At 40.5% G+C, this 24,762-nt stretch overlaps 1 protein-coding gene across 4 annotated transcripts in view; it reads left to right on the forward strand.

Moving 5' to 3' along the window:
• The window catches only part of LOC137620500 (DNA (cytosine-5)-methyltransferase 3C-like), a 102,991-nt gene that overhangs the window by 44,512 nt on the left and 33,717 nt on the right, over window positions 1-24,762 (forward strand). For all 4 annotated transcript variants that reach the window (XM_068350678.1, XM_068350680.1, XM_068350679.1 and 1 more), the window contains 7 exons: window positions 3,996-4,101; window positions 6,024-6,179; window positions 13,506-13,636; window positions 20,844-20,888; window positions 21,704-21,768; window positions 22,336-22,483; window positions 24,371-24,494. In XM_068350678.1, coding sequence (XP_068206779.1) covers window positions 3,996-4,101; window positions 6,024-6,179; window positions 13,506-13,636; window positions 20,844-20,888; window positions 21,704-21,768; window positions 22,336-22,483; window positions 24,371-24,494 — 775 coding nt within the window. The remainder of the gene's footprint in view (window positions 1-3,995; window positions 4,102-6,023; window positions 6,180-13,505; window positions 13,637-20,843; window positions 20,889-21,703; window positions 21,769-22,335; window positions 22,484-24,370; window positions 24,495-24,762) is intronic.

Consider the following 24,762-nt stretch of genomic DNA (forward strand, 5'->3'; position numbering starts at 1 on the left):
GTCATTCTGAGAGAGATATTTATAATTGGTTGCTGTGTTGGGGGAATTTTGTTATTAATGAAACAAAAAAGAGGACCTCTCCTCAGGCTGGGAGGAATGTAGAGAGGAGAGGTCCCCTTTTTTGCTTCATTTGTTTGATGTCGGCTACCCCCAAAATTGGGGAAGTGCCTTGGTATATGTATGTGTATGTATTGTGTTTTTGGTGTTGGCTGGACCAAGAGTCTTCGTAATAGATAGATACTTAATGTATGTGTTACTGTATTTTCTATCTCATTTCTGGTGTCCTTACATACTGAACCCTTCACTTTACTTTCATTATATTTTTCTCTCAAGCTAGATAAAGTACAAGAGAATGCAAAAATACAATGGATGTGCAATAGAATAACTAATTGTAATGCTTCATTCTCTGTTGTTAAAATGTCATTATAAAGCGTTAAAATAATTATACTTTTCGTGCTGTATGAAATTTGCAAATGTTGGAGTTCCGCCTCAGTTTCCTGATGATGGTGGTTTTGCATGAACATACATACATACATACATATACCAAAGGCACTTCCCCCAATTTTGGGGGGTAGCCGACATCAACAAGAAACAAAACAAAAAAGGGGACCTCTACTCTCTACGTTCCTCCAGCCTAACCAGGGACTCAGCCGAGTTCAGCTGGTACTGCTAGGGTGCCACAGCCCAACCTCCCACATTTCCACCACAGATGAAGCTTCGTACTGCTGAGTCCCCTATTGCTGCTACCTCCGCGGTCATCTAAGGCACCGGAGGAAGCAGCAGGGCCTACCGGAACTGCGTCACAATCGCTTGCCATTCATTCCTATTTCTAGCACGCTCTCTTGCCTCTCTCACATCCATCCTCCTATCACCCAGAGCTTTCTTCACACCATCCATCCACCCAAACCTTGGCCTTCCTCTTGTACTTCTCCCATCAACTCTTGCATTCATCACCTTCTTTAGCAGACAGCCATTTTCCATTCTCTCAACATGGCCAAACCACCTCAACACATTCATATCCACTCTAGCCGCTAACTCATTTCTTACACCCGTTCTCACCCTCACCACTTCGTTCCTAACCCTATCAACTCGAGATACACCAGCCATACTCCTCAGACACTTAATCTCAAACGCATTCAATTTCTGTCTCTCCATCACTTTCATTCCCCACAACTCCGATCCATACATCACAGTTGGTACAATCACTTTCTCATATAGAACTCTCTTTACATTCATGCCCAACCCTCTATTTTTTACTACTCCCTTAACTGCCCCCAACACTTTGCAACCTTCATTGACTCTCTGACGTACATCTGCTTCCACTCCACCATTTGCTGCAACAACAGACCCCAAGTACTTAAACTGATCCACCTCCTCAAGTAACTCTCCATTCAACATGACATTCAACCTTGCACCACCTTCCCTTCTCGCACATCTCATAACCTTACTCTTACCCACATTAACTCTCAATTTCTTTCTCTCACACACCCTTCCAAATTCTGTCACTAGTCGGTCAAGCTTCTCTTCTGTGTCTGCTACCAGTACAGTATCATCCTCAAACAACAACTGATTTACCTCCCATTCATGATCATTCTCGCCTACCAGTTTTAATCCTCGTCCAAGCACTCGAGCATTCACCTCTCTCACCACTCCATCAACATACAAGTTAAACAACCACGGCGACATCACACATCCCTGTCTCAGCCCCACTCTCACCGGAAACCAATCGCTCACTTCATTTCCTATTCTAACACATGCTTTACTACCTTTGTAGAAACTTTTCACTGCTTGCAACAACCTTCTACCAACTCCATATAACCTCATCACATTCGACATTGCTGCCCTATCAACTCTATCATGTGCTTTCTCCAGATCCATAAACGCAACATACACCTCCTTACGTTTTGCTAAATATTTCCCGCATATCTGCCTAACTGTAAAAATCTGCTTCATACAACCCCTACCTCTTCTAAAACCACCCTGTACTTCCAAGATTGCATTCTCTGTTTTATCCTTAATCCTATTAATCAGTACTCTACCATACACTTTTCCAACTACACTCAACAAACTAATACCTCTTGAATTACAACACTCATGCACATCTCCCTTACCCTTATATAGTGGTACAATACATGCACAGACCCAATCTACTGGTACCATTGACAACACAAAACACACATTAAACAATCTCACCAACCATTCAAGTACAGTCACACCCCCTTCTTTCAACATCTCAGCTTTCACACCATCCATACCAGATGCTTTTCCTACTCTCGTTTCATCTAGTGCTCTCTTCACTTCCTCTATTGTAATCTCTCTCTCATTCTCATCTCCCATCACTGGCACCTCAACACCTGGAACAGCAATTATATCTGCCTCCCTATCATCCTCAACATTCAGCAAACTTTCAAAATATTCCGCCCACCTTTTCCTTGCCTCCTCTCCTTTTAACAACCTTCCATTTCCATCTTTCACTGTCTCTTCAATTCTTGCGCCGGCCTTCCTTACTCTCTTCACTTCTTTCCAAAACTTCTTCTTATTCTCTTCATATGACTGACCCAGTCCCTGACCCCACCTCAGGTCAGCTGCCCTCTTTGCCTCACGTACCTTGCGCTTTACTTCCACCTTTTTCTCTCTATATTTTTCATACTTCTCTATACTATTACTCTGCAGCCATTCTTCAAAAGCCCTCTTTTTCTCTTCCACTTTTACCTTCACTCCTTCATTCCACCATTCACTGCCCTTCCTCATGCTGCCTCTTGCCACATACATCACTTGCAATCCCAACAAAATTTTCTTTTGCTAACTTCCACTCCTCCTCTAAATTACCAGTTTCTCTTACTCTCACCTCGTCATATGCCATTTTCAACCTTTCCTGATATTTACTTTTTACCCCCGGTTTTATTAGCTCTTCAACCCTCACTAGCTTTCTTTTACATCCACCTACTCTATTCCCCCACTCTTTTGCTACAACTAATTTTCCTTCCACCAAAAAATGATCAGACATACCGTTAGCCATACCCCTAAACACGTGCACGTCTTTCAATCTTCCAAACATCCTTTTAGTTATCAACACATAATCCATTAATGCCCTTTCTACTACTCTTCCATTTGCCACTCTTACCCATGTATACTTATTTTTATCTTTTTTTTTAGTTTCTGTAGATAAATGTCTTAACATTTGATAAAGAAAAGTATTGGGTAAGATAGGAAAGGATAGTATTTACTGTATAATGAATTATTTTTATAAGCTATATATGTTAGCGTGTTCATTGCCAGATTTTGTTTCGTGTTGGGAGGAGAGACCCTAATATATCCTTCAAGTTGAGGCACTTGATCTACCCTCATGGTAGGCTTAGTATGGTTTGGGTAGATTTTACGGTTGTTAGATCAACAGCTTCACTGCCTAGAGTGACAATGGTACCCGACAAACTCAGAATGAAATTGGAAAATTTGATGGTGTACCAACCATTTCATAAGATTGCAGCTTAACCCTTTTACCCCCAGGCTATTTGGAAATTTCCAACCCTTAACCCCCAGGGGGTTATTTTTTTCCCATCACATTTTGCAGTATATATTTTTTAAATTGCTCTAACAGCCTTAATTTTCATCATAGAGAGGTCAGGTTGGTCTCATTCTCTTGGAAAATGCCTAAAGTTTCTCCAAAAATTATCAAAAATATGAAAAAAAAAATTTTATAGCATTTTTTTGCAAGGACGTACCGGTACGTCCATGGGGGTAAAGGGATGGCTTTTGTGAAACGTACCAGTACGTCCTTTGGTGGGTAAAAGGGTTAAAACCAAAGTTCAAAGTTTTAGATAATAATTTATGAAATACCGCACAAGCACGTCCAGTTACACTACGAATAATTAATAATTACCGTCGTCCAATTTCAGGTTAGGCAAGTGATTTCTCTTCAGTGTCGTCTGTCTTATGCATCTGTCTGAATTCCCGTATGTTTCAGTCCCCCATTTTATATCTTGTCTTGATTTCAGGAATGTAGAGAGCAGTCTGGATTGGAGGCATTCCCTGACAAGAAACGTTATGTTAAGTGGGGCGAAAATGGTTTGACAGGCTTCAACTACAATGTTCCTGGAAAAGGTACGGTGTTAGAAAGATTGTACAGTATACATTGTGATTTTGTTTTGACGAAAGTACGGTAGATGTCATAATCAACTAGAGTAATTGTATCAGACCTCTTAGATTCAACATGATTCTTGGTGACTTCCAAAACCCTCTGTATGTGCCTTACTTCTTTTTACTGTGTTTGCCTATTAACCCTTTTACCCCCAAAGGACGTACTGGTACGTTTCACAAAACTCATCCCTTTACCCCCATGGACGTACTGGTACGTCCTTGCAAAAAAAAATGCTATTTAAATTTTTTTTTGCATATTTTTGATAATTTTCTGAGAAACTTCAGGCATTTTCCAAAGGAATGAGACCAACCTGACCTCTCTATGACGAAAATTAAGGCTTTTAGAGCAATTTAAAAAAAAATATATACTGCAAAATATGCTTGAAAAAAAATAACCCTTGGGGGTTAAGGGTTGGAAATTTCCAAATAGCCTGGGGGTAAAAGGGTTAAGTGTTACATTTATGCAAACTAATTAAGCTTAAAAATCCCCTATCCCATACATCGGCTTTTCAGTTGCAGTAATTAGTCTCGATCATTGTATGCCCAAATCTGCCTGAAAACTTTTTATCATCGATAATACTTTTGAGGGACTCGGAGCATCAAGAATGATGAATAAAAACAAAATTGAAATATTTGGAATTATATCATTTAAAGCCAGATAATAAATTCCTCTGAACTATTAAAAAATAACATAGTAAAGTGTCACTAAGAGGTTATAAGTCATAAACATTGGAAGTACCACAATGAACCACTGAAATCTCATAAACTAAGCATTCTTGTAACAGGCTGGTAAGCTTACTCTGGGGTTTGGCTTCTCTGTATAGATTGAAAAGTCTTTACAGAAAAATCATACTTGTAGAAAGAAAGGGATGATGAAGGGTTGAGAAAACTTAGATGACGGGAAAAGTTGAATTTGATATGTTCATTCAACTCGGTGATACAATGGGATGAGATACAGATATTAAGATCAGGTTAATCCAATTGACGAGTGAGTAACCGTTTTGCTTTTCATGGTGGTTAAGCCCACTTATTTTTAATGAGTTTCATTGAGCAAACACAGTACAGTACAGTACATACATACATATACCAAAGGCACTTCCCCCAATTTTGGGGGGTAGCCGACATCAACAAAGAAACAAAAACAAAAAGGGGACCTGTACTCTCTACGTTCCTCCCAGCCTAACAAGGGACTCAACTGAGTTCAGCTGGTACTGCTAGGGTGTCACAGCCCACCCTCCCGCATTATCCACCACAGATGAAGCTTCATAATGCTGAATCCCCTACTGCTGCTACCTCCGCGGTCATCTAAGGCATCGGAGGCAGCAGCAGGGCCTACCGGAACTGCACTCCAGAAAAAAACGTAAACAGGAGACTGATAAGAAAAGAGCAAGAAGATCAGCTAGATACGAAAACCCACAACTTGAGCGACCACCTGATAATGTGTTCCCACATTGGAAGTGTGTGTGGATCTAGAATTGGACTTTTCTCATTTGATAACTCATTAAGCTATCTGAAACCTTGATACTTGATATTGAATGATAACTATTATGTTAATGACAATATACCACCAAGAGGGTAAAGGAAACGATAAAATTGTGTTAGAATTTGGGACAGTATACTCTATTTATAGAGTATGAATGTTTGGTTAGAACCTAACATTGTCGTAAGTCTGCAGCTACTATGGACTGTAAATTTATATTTTGCGTCTAATAATGTCTATTTATAGAGTATGAATGTTTGGTTAGAACCTAACATTGTCGTAAGTCTGCAGCTACTATGGACTGTAAATTTATATTTTGCGTCTAATAATGTCTGATTATGTAAACTCGATAGTGTTTTACCATTTGGAAGGTTCAAGAATAAGCTGAACACTTTTTATCTTACAGGAGGATGTTCTCCGAATGTGGCCCGGTGTCTTAGCCGCATCCGGAAAATGAGGTCGCGGGAGAAGTTTTCCTCTTCAGAGGCCTCATTCTTTCCCACTGCCACATCTGATGGCGATGACCCATGTGCAGAAGCGAGAAAAACTTGGAAACCTAAAGGTAATCTTTATTGAATATTTTTACAAGAATTTTTCTTTTTGTAGATTTATTTTAAATTTTACTGGTGATGGTAAAACTGCTACTGATATGAAGTCCTTCATTTGGACCATGTTACACTTTTATGATCTTTTTTCAATATTTATTTTTTATGGATTTTAGTTATAATTAAAGGAATTTATGCTTGAAATATATTATTATTATTATTGTTATTACTTGCTGAGCTACAGCCCAAGTTGGAAAAGCAGGATGCTATAAGCCCAAGGGTTCCAATAGGGAAAATAGCCTAGTGAGAAAAGGAAATAAGAACAAAAAGAGGGTAAAGTAGCAGGAAAATGCATACTGTAATTGATATAAGGAAAAATATTGTTAGTAAGCAGTGCAATTATACAAAATGCAGTATAACATTACGTGAATAGATATAGAAAAGTTGCTATCTGTACATAAAGGTTGATTAAAAGTATTTGTGTTTGAACATTTGCCAGACATACATTTTCAAAAATGCATTTTATAAGCTATTTTTATTTGAAAGGGTCTGCCATTAAAGAAAACAAAAATTTGAGCCACTAGCTCTTGTCTGACTTATATAGAAATTTAAGAAGCTTGTCCAGCTACAAATAAACAAGGCATGAATGTCGTTCAAACCTGAATGCTATGTTTTAAATATTAAACTTAGCCGGTGAATATATAATAGCTGCAACTCTGAGGCTCGACAGACAACATACTCAAAAAACTCGCGAGCGATCGCTATGCAGGTTGCGGATGTGCCCACCAGCGCCAACTGTCGGCCAGATACCACTCTCGAATGTAAACAAAACCTTCAATTCTTCTCTGTCGACGTTGACGACAAGACGTACTTATACTCGCTGTAGAACCTGGAGTTTTCCCATCATCTTTGGTGAAGTACTTTATTTTGGTTTGAGCTTTCGCAGTACAGGTGTTTTTCCTCAACATAAACTCTTGAACTCTTTATTGAATCGGATTACTTGTTGATGACTTGGATTGTTTTTGGAATTTTCTTTGACTAATTCAAAATGGCTGACCCTTCTCAAGTACCTAGGTTTCGAAAGTGTAATGCTAGGGACTGTAATAGGCGTCTTCCAAAGGCTTCTCTCGACCCTCATACTGTTTGTTCCAATTGTCGGGGTAAAACCTGTCAATTGGGAGATCGGTGTGAGGAATGCGTGGGCCTTTCGGAATTCGATTTTATCGAATATGATAAGTACACACGCAGACTAGAGAGAGATAGGGTAAGGAGAAGTTCTTCTAGGTCCGTAGATTTTTCCTCTCCACATGCCCCTGAACCTAATCCTTCCCCTGTAGTGGTTGTTCCTAACCCCCCTTCTAACACTCAGGAACCGTCGATGCAAGACATGTTACGTGCTATCCATGCCTTGGGGGAGAGGGTTGAAGCGTTAGCAAGTGACCGTAATCAACTCATGGCTGACGTGAAGGAACTTAAGTGCCATAGTGCCACGGCGGAAAGTGGGAAAGTGATTAGTGCGCAAAGTGTTGTGAACAGTATTGCGACCGAGGGTTCGTCTGTTCGTGCCTGTCGTTCACCTAGTCAGGGACCTCTTGCAAGCTCCCAAGCCCAGGGGAGAAGCAATGTCGTACGACTTATGGGTTTGAGAGGCCTTGATCAGCGAACAGACGTTCCCTCTATGGTATCAGGCGTATCTCGTCAAGATCGCCCCTACCATAAGACGAGAGAGCCCATTTTTACCTCGTCGTCCGAAGGCGTTTCACGCAAGAAACCATGGAGCAAGGTTTCTAGGCCTTTGAAACGCAAGTCGGTCCCTTCAGGACAGGTCCAACATCCCGGATGTAGTCATTGGGACAGTTCGGACCCGTTGCTGTCATCGGATGACTGCTCGCCGCCTAAGCAAGGCAAAGTTGTGCCGTCTCAGACGCTAACCCCGGCTGTTACCGCACCCGTTACCGTAGACCCTAAATGGGTTGTACTACAGGACATGCAGTCTAAACTTGCGTCCCTTATGGAAGATTACAACGCAGAGAAGGTTTCCGTTGAACCTAGCCGTTTATCTCATGGAGATCCTGGCCGTCAGCCACCCAAGCGTTCTGTTGTGCGTCCTGTTGACATTGGTGTTGCCAGTTCACGTCAACCAGTTGGGGTTGTACCACACCCGATGCGGTCTCGTGTGGACTTTCAACCTAATGTGGACGTTAAGCAACTCACTGATGCGCCTGGTGACGTTCTGGACGTTCGCCAAGCATCAGAGTTGACTTGTTTTGACGCGGTGCGTCAACCTCCGCAACCTAGAGTTGTTTTGACTGCACAACCCAGGCGGTCTAAGCAGTCTCGGGTGGACGCTGTGCGTCCTCACGCACCTGTTGTTGTTGACAGTTCCCAGACTGTTCAGCAGTTTCAGGACGCTGCCTCCTGCTCCGTCCCCTTTACACCGGTGCGGACGGACGCTGCGTGTCAAGCATTGCCTACCCCTGTGCTTGTCTCTCATCAGTTATCAGATGAGGAACTTTCGGATGAGGACGTTGCTGACCCTCAGCCTGAGGATCATCCTTCAGATATTGATGAGCCTAGAGCAGTTCCGCCATCTATGGACTTTAAGAAAGTCATGCTCATCTTTAAAGAGTTGTTCCCTGAACACTTTGTCTCTGTGGCTCCTCGTTCGCCGCCGTCTGAGTTTGTTTTAGGCGTTCCTGCTGCCATGCCAGCCTTTACTAAACTCGTTCTCTCTCGCTCATCCAAGAGAGCTTTACAGCTGTTAGGCGATTGGTTAGAAACCAAGAGGAGTTTAGGGAAGACTTCCTTTGCCTTTCCACCAACTAAACTCTCGTCTAGATCGAGCGTCTGGTATGCCATGGGAGAAGTTCTCGGCTTGGGAGTTCCTGCCTCTGCCCAGGGCGACTTCTCAAGTCTTGTAGACTCTCCCCGCCGCCTAGCCATGAGACGCTCGAAGATTAGTTGGTCATCCTCAGACCTGGACCATCTACTTAGGGCATCTTTAGGGCTTTTGAAGTTTTTAACTTCCTTGACTGGTGTTTGGGAGCCCTGAGTAGGAAAATCTCATCAGCCGATAGGGATGTTTCCTTACTCATCATGTCCTGCATGGATAAGGCCATCCGCGATGGATCCAACGAGCTCTCCGCCTCGTTTACGTCAGGAGTCCTAAAGAAACGAGAGTCTCTGTGCTCTTTTCTGTCAGCAGGAGTGACGCCCTGTCAACGATCTGAGCTACTCTTTGCCCCTTTATCTAAGTTCTTGTTTCCTGAACTTTTGGTTAAAGAAATTTCGTTGTCCCTTGTGCAGAAGGACACCCATGACTTGGTTGCGTCCTCGGCTCGCAAAGGGACCCCTTCGTCTACCTTGTCTGCTAGACCTAGGATAGACACGCCAGCGTCCAGGTTTATTCTGCCCTTTCGTGGCAGAGCCCCCAGCAGGGGAAGTGCTCGTGCCGAAGGAAAGAGAGGAAAGAGGAAAGGAACCAAGTCCTCACGAGGCAGATTCTGACTGCCCGCAGCTTCAGACAGCAGTAGGTGCCAGACTCAAGAACTTCTGGCAAGCCTGGGAGAAGAGAGGCGCAGATCAACAGTCTGTGAGGTTGCTCAGAGAGGGGTACAAAATCCCATTTGTACGCAAACCTCCTCTAGCGACGTCCCCCATCGATCTCTCTCCCAGGTACCGAGAGGAAGCAAGGAGACAAGCCCTGAAACAAGAAGTGTCTCTTTTGCTAGAGAAGGGAGCGGTGGTCAAAGTCTCGGACCTTCAATCACCGGGGTTTTACAACTGTCTCTTCCTAGTACCGAAGAAGACAGGAGGTTGGAGACCGGTGCTAGACGTCAGTGCTCTGAATGTCTTTGTCACAAAGACAAAGTTCACCATGGAGACCACGAAGTCAGTTTTAGCAGCGGTCAGAAAGGGAGACTGAATGGTCTCTCTCGACCTAAGAGACGCTTACTTCCACATCCCCATTCACTCAGATTCCCAACCTTCTCTGAGATTTTGTGTTCGACAATGTGGTGTACCAGTTTCGGGCCCTGTGCTATGGCCTAAGTCCTGCTCCTCTCGTGTTTACGAGGCTTATGAGGAATGTGGCAAAATTCCTTCATTTATCGGGTATCCGAGCCTCCCTTTATTTGGACGACTAGCTTCTCAGAGCCTCGTCCAGTCATCGCTGTCTGAAGGATCTCAATTGGACTTTAGATCTGACCAAGGAATTGGGACTTCTGGTCAACTTGGAAAAGTCCCAGCTGATCCCATCCCAAACTATTCTGTATTTAGGGATGGAGATTCGCAGTCCAGTTTTTCGGGCTTTTCCGTCGGCCCCCAGAATAGATCAAGCCCTGCTCGTAATCCAAAAGATGTTGAAGAGAGAACGTTGCTCAGTCAGGAATTGGATGAGTCTGATAGGAACTCTATCATCCCTGGAGCAGTTTGTCTCGCTAGGAAGGCTACACCTCCGACCTCTACAATTCCATCTAGCTTTTCACTGGAAAAAGGACAAGACGCTAGAGGCGGTTTCGATCCCAATTTCCGAAAAAGTAAAGACTTGCCTGAATTGGTGGAAAGACAATATCAGTCTACGAGAGGGACTTCCCCTAGCAGTTCAGAAACCAAACCACGTCCTCTTCTCAGACGCATCGGATTTGGGTTGGGGTGCGACACTGGACGGTCGGGAATGCTCAGGTCTGTGGACCTCAAGTCAGAGGAGCATGCATATCAACGGCAAGGAGCTTTTGGCAGTTCATCTGGCCTTGATAAGCTTCGAGAGTCTCCTTCTAGACAAAGTGGTGGAGGTCAACTCGGACAACACCACAGCCTTGGCGTACATTTCCAAACAAGGAGGTACCCACTCTCTGACACTGTACGAGATCGCAAGGGACCTGCTCATCTGGTCAAGAGATCGAGGCATCTCCCTAGTGACGAGGTTTATCCAGGGCGACTTGAACGTTCTAGCAGACTGTCTCAGTCGGAAAGGTCAGGTTATTCCAACCGAATGGACCCTCCACAAGGATGTGTGCAAGAGGCTTTGGGCGACTTGGGGTCAACCCACCATAGACCTCTTTGCAACCTCGATGACCAAGAGGCTTCCAATCTATTGCTCTCCAGTCCCAGACCCAGCAGCAATACATATAGATGCCTTTCTCCTAGACTGGTCTCACCTAGACCTTTACGCATTCCCACCATTCAAGATTGTCAACAAGGTACTGCAGAAGTTCGCCTCTCACGAAGGGACAAGGTTGACGTTAGTTGCTCCCCTCTGGCCCGCGAGAGAATGGTTCACCGAGGTACTTCGATGGCTGGTAGACTTTCCAAGAAGTCTTCCTCTAAGAGTAGACCTATTACGTCAGCCAAAGTAAAGAAGGTACACCAAAGCCTCCACGCTCTTCGTCTGACTGCCTTCAGACTATCGAAAGACTCTCGAGAGCTAGAGGCTTTTCGAAGGAGGCAGCCAGTGCGATTGCAAGAGCGAGGAGAGCTTCTACCATTAGAGTTTACCAATCTAAGTGGGAAATCTTCCGAGACTGGTGCAAGTCAGTTTCTGTATCCTCGTCCAGTACCTCTGTAGCCCAAATCGCAGACTTTCTCTTATATCTGAGAAGAGTTCGCTCCCTTTCAGCTCCCACGATCAAGGGCTACAGGAGCATGTTGGCTTCGGTCTTCCGGCATAGAGGCTTAGATCTTTCCAACAATAAAGATCTACAAGATCTCCTTAAGTCTTTTGAGACCTCTAAGGAACGTCGTTTGGCTACACCTGGGTGGAATTTAGACGTGGTCCTAAGATTCCTCATGTCAGACAGGTTCGAGCCTTTACATTCAGCCTCCCTGAAGGATCTCACTCTTAAGACTCTTTTCCTGGTGTGCTTGGCCTCAGCTAAAAGAGTCAGTGAGCTTCATGCCTTCAGCAAGAACATCGGTTTTTCGACAGAAAAAGCCTCTTGTTCTCTTCAACTTGGTTTCCTAGCCAAGAATGAACTGCCTTCTCGTCCTGGGCCTAAATCTTTTGATATTCCTAGCTTATCAAAGATCGTGGGCAACGAGTTAGAGAGAGCATTATGCCCCGTTAGAGCTCTTAAGTTCTATTTAGCTCGTACTAAGCCTTTAAGAGGTAAATCTGAAGCGTTATGGTGTTCGGTTAAGAAACCATCCTTACCTATATCAAAGAATGCTTTGTCATATTTTATCAGATTGTTAATACGAGAAGCTCATTCACACTTGAGTGAGGAAGACCGATCTTTGCTTAAGGTTAAGACGCACGAGATTAGAGCTATAGCAACTTCGTGGCCTTTAAGCAAAATAGATCTCTGCAAATTATCATGGACGCGACCTTTTGGAGAAGCAAGTCAGTGTTCGCGTCATTTTACTTGAAAGATGTCCAGACTCTTTACGAGGACTGCTACACACTGGGTCCATTCATTGCAGCGAGTGCAGTAGTGGGTGAGGGCTCAACCACTACACTTCCCTAATTCCATATCCTTTTAATCTGTCTCTTGAAATGTTTTTAATATTGTTTTTTGGGTTGTACGGAAGGCTAAGAAGCCTTTCGCATCCTGGTTGATTTGGCGGGTGGTCAAAGTCATTTCTTGAGAGCGCCCAGATTAGGGGTTTGATGAGGTCCTGTTGTATGGGTTGCAGCCCTTGATACTTCAGCTCCTGGGAGTCTGTCAGCATCCTAAGAGGATCGCTGGGCTCCATGAGGAAGACAGACTTAAAAGGCAGAGTAATCGTCTAAGTCGACTTCCTTACCAGGTACCTATTTATTTTGGTTTTGTTATATTGATAACTGTCAAAATGAAAAAACTCTTAGCTTATACGCTGTAAACATATTAACTCTGGTCTCTACCCACCTCCTTGGGTGTGAAATAGCTAGTATATATTCACCGGCTAAGTTTTAATATTTAAAAATATTTTAATTATAAAATAAATTTTTGAACATACTTACCCGGTGAATATATAAATTAAATGACCCTCCCTTCCTCCCCAATAGAGACGCAGCGGGACGAGAAGAATTGAAGGTTTTGTTTACATTCGAGAGCGGTATCGGGCCGACAGTTGGCGCTGGTGGGTACACCCGCAACCTGCATAGCGATCGCTCGCGAGTTTTTTGAGTATGTTGTCTGTCGAGCTGCAGAGTTGCAGCTATTATATATTCACCGGGTAAGTATATTCAAAAATTTATTTTATAATTAAAATATCATATTTCAGAGCCTTTAAAAAGCGTAGAATTTTATAATGCATTAATTTCAGGATAAAAAACTAGTTATTTTATTCAAGAAATTCTGTTTAGATTGATCAAGTTATTTTCAATTTACTCATTTGTTCATTTTTTCTTCGTTCGACTCCAGCCGCTCTGATCAAATCTGTCCGAGAGGGAAAGCAAGATGTGGAAAAGATCTGTATTGGGTGCGATAGAATTGATTGCGAAGTTGTGGCTCCACATTCTTATTTTCATGGTGGTACTTGCAGTGCATGTAAGGTAAATAGTGCAGAATTTTTTCTTTATTAACCCTTTTACCCCCAGGCTCTTTGGCAATTTCCAACCCTTAACCCCCAAGGTGTTATTTTTTCTCCAGCACATTTTGCGGTATATTTTTTTTGAATTGCTCTAACAGCCTTAATTTTTGTCATAGAGAGGTCAGGTTGGTCTCATTCTCTTGGAAAATGCCTGAATTTTTTCAGAAAATTATCAAAAAAATGAAAAAAAAATTTTTATAGTTTTTTTTTGCAAGGACGTACCGGTACGTCCATGGGGGTAAAGGGATGAGTTTTGTGAAACGTACCAGTACGTCCTTTGGGGATGAAAGGGTTAAGACTTTAACGTTACACGATCGCTATTCAGTTTAAGGTTCAGTTAATAAGCGTAATAGAGCATGCTGACCAAAATGAATTTGAAACAACTGTGATGATTAAATTTAAAATAGGGAATGGTGAATAAAGTCTTTCTTATTAATTTATGTATTTTTGAAAATTTCTTTCCAAGTATTCTAATCCTTTGAGTTCACTTGTTTTGTTTATTATTCATTTCATTCAATGTTTTTTTAATCATATTTGTTTTGCCAGAAACCCCATTACATATAATTAGCCACTTCATGTCCCATGATACTATTATTATTATTATTATTATTATTGTTATTATTATTATTACCTGCTAAGTTACAACCCTAGTTGGAAAAGCAGGATGCTATAACCCCTGGGGCTCCAACTGGGAAAATAGCTCGTTGAGGAAAGGAAAAAAGGAAAATAAAATATTTTAAGAAGAGTAACAACAATAAATATCATCTATATAAACTATAAAAACTTTAACAAAACAAGAGGAAGAGAAATAAGATAGGAGTGTGCGCTCGAGTGTACCTTCAAGCAAGAGAACTCTTAACCCAAGACAGTGGAAGACCATTGTACAGAGGTTGTGGCACTACCCAAGACTAGAGAACAATGGTTTAATTTTGGAGTGTCCTAGAAGCAGTTCCTTTCTTGAAAAAAAAGATGAATCATCCTCTCCAATTACTGGACTCCCCAGATATTGTTTGCAGTTATCAACAATTAATCTAAGGATTGCATGATTTCTTTACTTTCATTGGCCTTGGTTTTGTGATTTGCTTATGTCATTGAAGAAATTAGCAAGAAGGTACCTATTGTTATTCTCTTTGTCTAATTGTAGGTGTTGGGTATAGAACTAGCCATCAACTACACTTCGTTTTCAAGTAATTTCTGTATATACTGGCATTTTACATACATACATATACCAAGGCACTTCCCCCAATTTTGGAGGGTAGCCAACATCAAACAAATGAAACAAAAAAAGGGGATGTCTCCTCTCTATGTTCCTCCCAGCCTGACTGGCTTTTTATTGGTATATTTTTTGTTAATAATAGCCTGATTTTGACATAATTCTTTGCATTCTACCTAACAAAGGATAGGCTTATTGCTTTTAAAAGAAGAGCTGCTTACCATAGCTAAAGAGTCTCTTCTACCCTTACCAAGTGGAAAGTAGGCTTTTAAAAGAAGAGGTGCTTACCATAGCTAAAGAGTCTCTTCTACCCTTACCAAGTGGAAAGTAGGCTTTTAAAAGAAGAGCTGCTTACCATAGCTAAAGAGTCTCTTCTACCCTTACCAAGTGGAAAGTAGCCACTAAATAATTACAGTGCAGTGGTTTACCCCTTCAGTGCAGGAGGCTGATGGTGATTTGAGTTGAGCGAGCATGATGGTGTGTCATTGTCTTACTGTCACCAGCACAACAAAATGATGCATATGTTTTTTTTCTTTTTCATGCGTATCTTTGCTATAAGCCTTTACATAGTGAGTTGTTGGAGTTTTATGAAATGTTTCGATAAAACAAGTGTAAATTTTTTTTTCTTTAAATGTAAGATTATTTGATTTAAAAACAAATTCCTGTAAGTAATATTCTTTGAAAATGCTTCATATTAAGTTCTGAAACAGAAATAGGCAAATTAAAAACAATTAGTAGGATGTTTGAATTTAGAAAAAGTTACCCTTTTTTAATGTCATGGTATGATTAAAAAAATCATTAACTTTTCAAATCACAAAGTAACCAAAAGATGAATGAAGATTTACATTTTTAAAATATGGTTCTTTATATGTGTGGACATTTAAACTTTCGTTGCTACTTAATAACAAAGCAAGAAAGAATTTTGATATCAACTGAAGAAATTTTTTTGCCAGATATTTGAATTAGAATTGTATTCACAATTATTTGTGGGTCAAAGACAGTGGAAGGTCGCTTTGCGTAGGGCACACCCCCTGGGGCATTTTACCGGCCTGAGGCCTTATGCCTCTCACCTGGAATGGAGTCCTGGTTGGGGGGAAAATTTTCTGGTCGGAAGTTTAAACTAAAGAGTAACTCCTGAGAGAGTAGTCCGTGGTAAGTATGCTAGGAAAATTACAAATTACTAAGAATTTTATATTTTACTAGAAAATTTGATCATCATTAAAGATATTGCTATTTGTTCCGTAACCGAAATACAAACCACGCTATTTACAGAGGGTTTACCTTTTAGCTCAGCTGAAATGGCGAGCCATTAGAATTTAATGAGGGTGTATTACCCCCGCGCTAGTTAGCGGGGGGTTAGGGGAGTGGTAGCTAGCTACCCCTCCCCCCCCTCACACACAGATGAATGCTCACTTTCACTTTTGGCTCGGACTGTGACAGACGTCTCTGTCTTGGTCCTCTCTTGGCAGCCATTGTTTGTTTTGTCTTTACTTAATCGCTTAATTTTCTTTTACTCAATATATATATAAACATGTTTTTCATGTTTGTATATATATTTGAGTATAGAAATCAGTAAGTTTCCTTTTCAGATTTGTGTGTGTAGTGTACGATATCTACGTGGTGTCCTCTGCAGTTTGGCCACCACGGCGTATTTTATGGGTGGCGATCGAGTTTGACTTCGGTCTTTCTCTCTCTCTCTCTCTCTCTTGAGGTCGTTCACCCTTTTACTACGTGTTACTACGCCCTTGTAGCTTCCTTTCCGTATGGGGGGGTTGCTACGCCGTACGTTTGTCTCAATTAGTTTATGAATCTAATTGTAGTTTTTTTTTTTTTTCCAGCTTGTAGAACGATTCCTTTCGGGGTTTTCGTTCTTTCTTTAGTGTTCATTCATTTTTAAATTACATAATTACATAGTTACATAATTATAATTGTTATAATTCTGTTTTGGTTACAGCTCTCCTTCCGTGAGTGTAAGTGGTTGTGAGGGCACGTGCCTGTTGTGTAATTCTTGTTTCCTTTCCCTCGGGATTCCTCTTCGGAGCCTTCCCGGAGAATGAATGTGTACTAATAATTTTTGTTTTATTTCTTTTTTAGTTACCGATCTAGTTCGTTTCTGTAATATGGCAACGGTGTGAGCTGTCTTGTTGAGGCCTGGGGATTCAGCTGTTGCTGCCTCCCCCCTTGTATTTTCGTCAGGGGCGTGTCTCCTTCTACTGGAAGTACTCCCGTGACGACGGACAGCTCTCCAGTTCATTTTAGAACTCTCAGGAGGCTTGCCTCCTTAGGCGGGTAACTTTCCTTCCGAGGGACGTTTTTCCTGTCCAGGCTTAAGTTTTTTCCCTTTTGGGGGGTTCTTCTCTTGCCTTTTTTTTCGTGCGACTTTGCTCTTGGTGCTGAGCGGTCACACCTGCAGTTTCGCTCAAGAGGCTGGGCAACTGCAGGAGCTCCTCTTCGGAGGATTGCTCCTTTTGGGTCACTGGCTGACCAGTCTCTTCTACGAAGTGTTTCTCTTTCGTTCGCGAGAGAGTACACTCATAGAGACTCCTCTTCGGAGGATTCTTCTGCTGCTGTTGCTGTTGGCCTCCCTCGCCGTAAGGTCCACTGTCCGCCTCATCGTAAGGGCCTCTCATCTCCCTATAAGGGTGCTAAGAGGCGCCTTTTTGAATCTCCGTTTGCAGCCTACAACTCCTTTTTCTTGATCTTCCGCCTTAGTGCAGATTGACAGCAGTCTGATCTCGTCTTCCGACGGGCAACGGTCTTCCCGACGGACAACGGTCTTCCGGCGGACAGACAACGGTCTTCCGACGGACATCAGTCTCCCGACGGACAACGATCCCTTCGGGGCAAAGGGTTGCCTCCCACGGGGGTTCTTCCCTTGCGTGTCAGGGTTCCCCTGCGCGCCCTTCTGCTGTGTTCTCTCCTGCTCCTGCTCAGTGCTAGCGCACAGGCGCTCTCCTGCTCATCAGCGCTCTCGTGATGATCATCCCTGCTGTTCCTGTTGGTTCCTGTTACGCGCCCTGTGCGCCCACGTTCGCCCTCGCGATCTAGAACTTCGGTTCAGGTCTGGGTGAAGGACCTCGAACCTCTGCAGGTAAACCATGCTTCCTTGTGTTCCGAGTATTGAGTCAATACTGGCGCGTCCCCCATACCCTGACGAGGTGGTATTGGGAACGTCCTAACCCAGAGCTCCTTCTGGAACTCCAGGTCAACTGTCTAGGACGGGTCACACTTCTTCCTTCACACACAAGCTTACGTAGGCCACATGGTTCATTGCGGAGCAAGGAACTTGTGAGGTGCAGGGACTCCTTTTCTCGAGTGCGACTCACTCGGATTCTGAGTCCCCGGGTAAAGCCAAAGCCAGTATGGCTGGGGACTTTCCACCCTACCTAAGGGGTAAGTCACTCTCTGTAAATAGCGTGGTTTGTATTTCGGTTACGGAACAAATGACAAATTCGAAGATAATTTGTATTTTTCCTAACCATACAAACCTTAGCTATTTACACATATTTGCCCGCCAGCCCTGTCCCCCAAGACAAGTCCTACCTCTAAGTGAAAGTGAGCATTCATGTGTGTGTGAGGGGGGGAGGGGTAGCTAGTTAGGAAAAATACAAATTATCTTCGAATTTGTCATTTTAAGGCAGTTACTTATAAGAAAGCATGATAAGGAATGATCATGTCAGTAGGTTATTTTTTTCAATGAAATAACCGTATTGACCAAACGTAGACGTGTATAACCAGGCAAATGAGTGAATTATTTCTTTTAATAACTCGTAATTAATTCTTTTATAAAACTCTTGTTAATGATTGTCTCGAATTTTCTTTTTTACTGCCTTAGTTTACTTTTATTTGTGCTTGATTGGGCCAAGGATTGTTCGTAAGTATGGAGTCATAAAATTACGGAAGTCCGAGAAATTATAGAAGTCCATAAATAAATATACAGGAGTCCGAGAAATTATGGAAGTCCATAAAATTACAGAAGTCCGAGAAATTACAGAAGTCCATAATTTTACAGAAGTCCATGAAATTATGGAAGTTCATAGAATTACAGAAGTCCGAGAAATTAGGGAAGTCCATAAAATTACAGAAGTCCGAGAAATTAGGGAAGTCCATAAAATTACAGAAGCCTAAGAAATTATGGAAGTCCATAAAATTACAGAAGCCTAAGAAATTATGGAAGTCCATAAAATGACAGAAGCCTAAGAAATTATGGAAGTCCATAAAATTACAGAAGTCTGAGAAATTATGGAAGTCCATAAAATTACAGAAGTCCGAGAAATTATGGAAGTTGATATGATTGATGAAAGAGTAGACGTTGTACTGTATTTGTGTGAAAAGGGCGATGGGGAATACCAGTGAAATATAAAAAGAAAAAATTACCTTTCTATGGGAATGAAAGAAGAGGAAAAAGTTTTTGAGGTAAGAAAGTCAGCATAAGTTGTCTGCAAAGTCAGCAGAGTTTTAAGAATATTTTTAAAAGTAGATGAATTCTTGTTTATTTTTTTTTATTTTCTATGTAAGAAAATATAAAAATTTATTTCACCGTTCGTATAATTCAGTTCTTGGGAATTAGATTCACGAATATTACTGTATCTGCTCTTGTGGCTGGCTGATAGTTATTCTTGGTGTATGCAATCTTGGAAACCTTTGTAATTCTGAAAATAATTCTAGATTCTTTTAAATTTTCATGTTAACATTTTCATAATGCAATACATACCGGTAATTATTCAGTTGCAACAAGTGCTGCAAGTTTTCATATTCCATACCTACTGTTTAGTTTAAATAATTTGAAAGGTAAAATCAGGCAGTTAAAAACTGCCTAATATTACTAATAATTTACCAGTATTTGAAGCCAGCATTCATGTATCGATCACATAACTTCTCAATATCCTAATAATCTTTGTGTACGACGGTATTTTCCTGAAAGTACCCGAGTGTTAATAATGAAGAACTTTCACTCTCCTCTGTAAGGTTTTGAGCCCAAGATAAGTAATATAAGAAGTGAATTCATTGCTTGTACCCAGCGAATGTACGTTGTGTCTCTGGTCTTTAAAGGATTAAAGGCTGCTCATGAATGGCAGAGGCAAGGGACAGTGACAGTGCCCTAGAGAATGACCATAGTGTGTCTGGTCTTTAATGGATTAAAGGCTGCTCATGAAGGGCAGAGGCAAAGGACAGTGACAGTGCCCTAGAGAATGACCATAGTGTGTCTGGTCTTTAAAGGATTAAAGGCTGCTCATGAAAGGCAGAGGCAAGGGACAGCAACAGTGCCCTAGAGAATGACCATATTTGCATATCAGTGCTCAAGCCCCTTCTCCACCTGACGAGGACCAGGGAAGAGCAGGCAATGGCTGTCGATGACTCAGCAGGTAGACATGTATACTCCCCCAAATCCCCCATCTTTAGCTCAAGGATGTTGAGGTTGTGGAGACATCAAGAATCTAAGGAGTTCGAGTGGGACTCGAACCCGTCCCGCTGACCGTCAGGTGGGGATGTTTCCAATATGTAAATTCTGTAGTAATTTTATATCTTCTTCTTCTTCTTTCTCTTCGTCTTCTTCTTCTTCTTCTTCTTCTTCTTCTTCTTCTTCTTCTTGCTGGGAGAATTAGATTACTGAAGTATTGAGTAAGTTTCCTTTTATAATATTTTGTAATTCTGAATTTGTTTTTATGAATAGTACTTACCTGGCAGTTATATATATATAGCTGATATCTCTAAATCAGCTATATATATATAACTGCCAGGTAAGTATTCATAAGACTTTGTTTTATCATAAAAACTCCATTTTTATGAATAGTACTTACCTGGCAGTTATATATATATATAGCTGATTTAGAGATATCAGCTATATATATATAGCTGATTTAGAGATATCAGCTATATATATACATATATAACTGCCAGGTAAGTATTCATAAAACTTTGTTTTATCATAAAAACTCCATTTTGCATTTTGCAGGATGAATTAGATGACTTGTCAGGTTTTGTTCCCGATGGCACTACTGTAAGTATATTTTTTTATTTTAGATTTTCAAGATACCGAAGTAGCCTTTAATATCTTTACTAAAACCAAGTGCAGTTTGTAAAATCTTTTAACTATGACTTAGTGAAGCTGCTATGTAAACTTCAACTTAAAACATTGTGGTACTAACTTGTTAGATCAGAATCCAGAAAATGTAAATATATAAATAAACGATTACCTAACAGTTAGGGTAGGCTTCCTAAAAATTACGAATGTAGGAAGGAGGTTGATCCAATGATGGAACAGTTGTAACTTTTACTTTTCTAACTTAAAAATTAAGCAATTAAACATAAAAGAGCCATTAAATACAGAAAAAGATAATTATTCAGAGTATGTATGAATATATTTACATTTTAAAGTAAACGAGAAAAAATAATTTTTAAAATAGGAAGGAATGATAAGAATAAACAAAAAGATATAACGCTATTTATGAGGCCCTACCTACTCAAGAATTTATTGTCTATAAGCAAGCATGTCTATTTTAGAATGGAAATTGTTTAATCAATGTAAAATGTAGACAAATTGAGAAGAATAAATAATGATAAAAGAACTTAGCCTGCTGACAACCTCAAAGTCACCTATAAGGACATGGTAACTGCATTACGAATGATAATAATTACTTGAACTTTTAGATAATCAAATGAGCTTTTAAATGCTATAATTAAACTGTAATTGAAATAATAATCTATATTAAATGCTTGATAAGTTATAGGGTCCTTCAGATTTTTTTCTGAATTGGTCACCTGTCATTTACATAACTTTGACAGTGAACTTAATTTAGGTTTTCGTGTTTACAGAGATACTGTGTTATTTGTGGCAGCCCCGGAGAACTTATCATATGCGATGGCGAAGAGTGTGGAAAGTACGTTGATTTCGACAATTCTTTTGTTTATTTTCAATCGTAGTAAGTTTCTTACGCTTGAAGGAAACTGGAAATAGGGATGTTTTCTTCTGGGTAAAGTTACTCCTTTATGTAAGGTTTAACCAAACACGAATATTGTTGCTGTTCCTATCGTACTACATTATGGCATTCACTTGGTGTAATGGAAATGTCAGTTAGAGGCAAACATATGTACATTATTGTTACTATTATTGAATAAAACGAAAGGGACTGCGCACCCGAGATAGAACAAAACTATATTTTGAATTGGTGGATATCGTCTTGTACTTTATCATCAATTTTGTTACATAGATGAAATAAGTTAGCACTAAAGACATTTTTCTTTTTATTCAAAATACTTCATAATTACTGCCATTATCACCTTATCAATTAAGCATCTAGAGTAGGTGAAGAAAATTGAGTGGTCCTATATATGTAACATTTTCCATACTTAAAAGTTTGTCTCCAATAATCATAAAACACATTACGTAATCATGAAACGTACCCGACTTCCGAAACGAAACGTTACATTTTATTCTTGTTTTTCAGAGTGTTTTGTTCTGGATGCATCGAACTCCTGGTGTCCCCTAAAGCTTTACAGGATATTATGGATACAGATCCTTGGCTTTGCTTTCTCTGTACACCATACAGTGTGGAAACCCATGGAATCCTGAAACCGAGACCTGATTGGGAAAAGGTAATACATGTACAGTCTTTGAGTATATTATGGCACCTCGCACAATGCATCGTAGGCATGACTAAGGGGTCTTTGCTGTGTCTCTTTGGCCGCTAGGTACTCCTACATTTTAGCCTTCAACTCTACTTCCGTTCCTGTTCCCTTACTTCCAATTCTTATTGCAACAGCAAGGATTTCCCCTAATTGTGGAAGGACATTGAATGTCCTCCAGGAATAATGGGACTTTCCACAGTTTAGCCTTCGACTCTACTTCCGTTCCTGTTTCCTTACTTCCAATTCTTATTGCAACAGCAAGGATTTCCCCTAATTGTGTAAGGACATTGAATGTCCTCCAGGAATAATGGGACTTCCCACAGTTTAGCCTTCGACTCTACTTCCGTTCCTGTTTCCTTACTTCCAATTCTTATTGCAACTGCCATGATTTCCCTTAATTGTGTAAGAACATTGAATGTCCTCCAGGAATACTGGGATTTCTTCCCCATTTTCATAAATCTTATAAGCCAACATTATATATCATGTTACTTTTACATTAATAGTGTAATCTTATTTTTAATGTATTTAAACTTTAGTCAGCATTATTTTAACATGGAAGTAAGAAACATGTTTTTATATGTATTACAGACCTCTATGTTTTTATGATTCTCGGGGAGTTATTTAAGAAGCAAAGAGAGAGCGACTTCAAACTGTAAAGGGGTTAGAAGTTAGTCAGATCTCAATATGATAGCATTACATTATTATATATTTTAAATATTTGAAGATATCTATAGACTATGGACATGAGTCATGGTATGACAATGAAACAATATCTAATAGATTCAGTAGATTTGAGAACAAAGCCCCTAGAAGGATATTGGGAGTTTAATGGCAGGGCAGGATTAGAAAGGAAACTTTTAAGAGAGATTACTTGAGTGCCATATGTGGATGAGATCATGGTGAGGGGTAGATGGAGATGGTTTGGGCATGCTCATCGCACTCCCCAAGATAGATTAGATCATCTAAAGTTCAGCTGGGCTCCACAAGACACTAGAAGAGTTTGAAGACTCAGGTTTTCATGGCTGAGGACTGAAGCGTAAAGTAGGAGAAAATAAAGGGAGAAGGATTGAATTAAAAACTCAAGATAGAGACGACTGGTGACATCGAACTGAAGCCCTTTGCATCAATAGGCGTAGGAGATGATGATGATTATTTTGAAGATATTGGTAGTTATATTGCTCTCAAGATTATCCTTCTTACTCTTTTGAAGCTCTTTGAATGCTAAAACATTTCTTAATGCAATTATATTGTTCATTCTTGAGCAAGTCATATAGATGCATCTATTATTTTTTATACATGCCGGTAATTCTTAGTTTACCCCTTATGTAACATTCACATTGCCGCTTTGTAAGTGCACATTATGATTTGCGTTCTTTCCCATCAATACTAGGAAGATTTACGATGTTAACAGTAGATAGAGTTAAAGGTATTAAAAACGAAGCAATCACAGTAGTGCAAGTAAAAACAATGCAAATAGTAAAGTGTGTATTGGAGGATTTACTGTATATAAAGCAACTCAAGGGGGAACTTTTTCCCCAGTGTTGATCAGCAATTCATGAGTTAGAATTATGAATGGAACAGTGACCATTCTGTTGTTTTCTTCTGGAGCCACCTTCATCAATGGAAATGACAGGGCTGAATAAATTTTGTACAGTATACTGTATCATGAAATGGCCTCTGATAATCTCAGTGAAATAACCTTTTTTTTAATTTGATCACCTTTACTGACCAAGAAAGGTAAAAGGTATTTCGTTCATTGCAAAACAAACTTTTCTTTAATGCTTAATTTTAGAGGTCCGCAGATATACGTTCATTAGAATTGTGCCGTATCTTTCAAGACATCGTTTTCAACAGATTGCCGACAAGCCTCGGAATCCTGAAACTCAAATTCCCGAAGTCGAAGACGAAACTCCGGATATATCAAAGTTTCCACAGAAGCCCATAAGGGTTCTCTCCTTATTTGATGGGATTGCCACAGGTAAGAAAATAAGTCTTATGTGAAATATTAACCCTTTTACCCCCAAAGGACGTACTGGTACGTTTCACAAAACTCAAACCTTTACCCCCATGGACATACTGGTACGTCCTTGCAAAAAAATGCTATAAATTTTTTTTTTCATATTTTTGATAATTTTTTGAAAAAATTCAGGCATTTTCCAAGAGAATGAAACCAACATGACCTCTCTATGACAAAAATTAAGGCTGTTAGAGCAATTTAAATAAAATATACTGCAAAATGTGCTGGG

This window comes from Palaemon carinicauda, chromosome 27 (genome assembly GCF_036898095.1).
Source record: "Palaemon carinicauda isolate YSFRI2023 chromosome 27, ASM3689809v2, whole genome shotgun sequence".
NCBI lineage: Eukaryota > Metazoa > Arthropoda > Malacostraca > Decapoda > Palaemonidae > Palaemon > Palaemon carinicauda.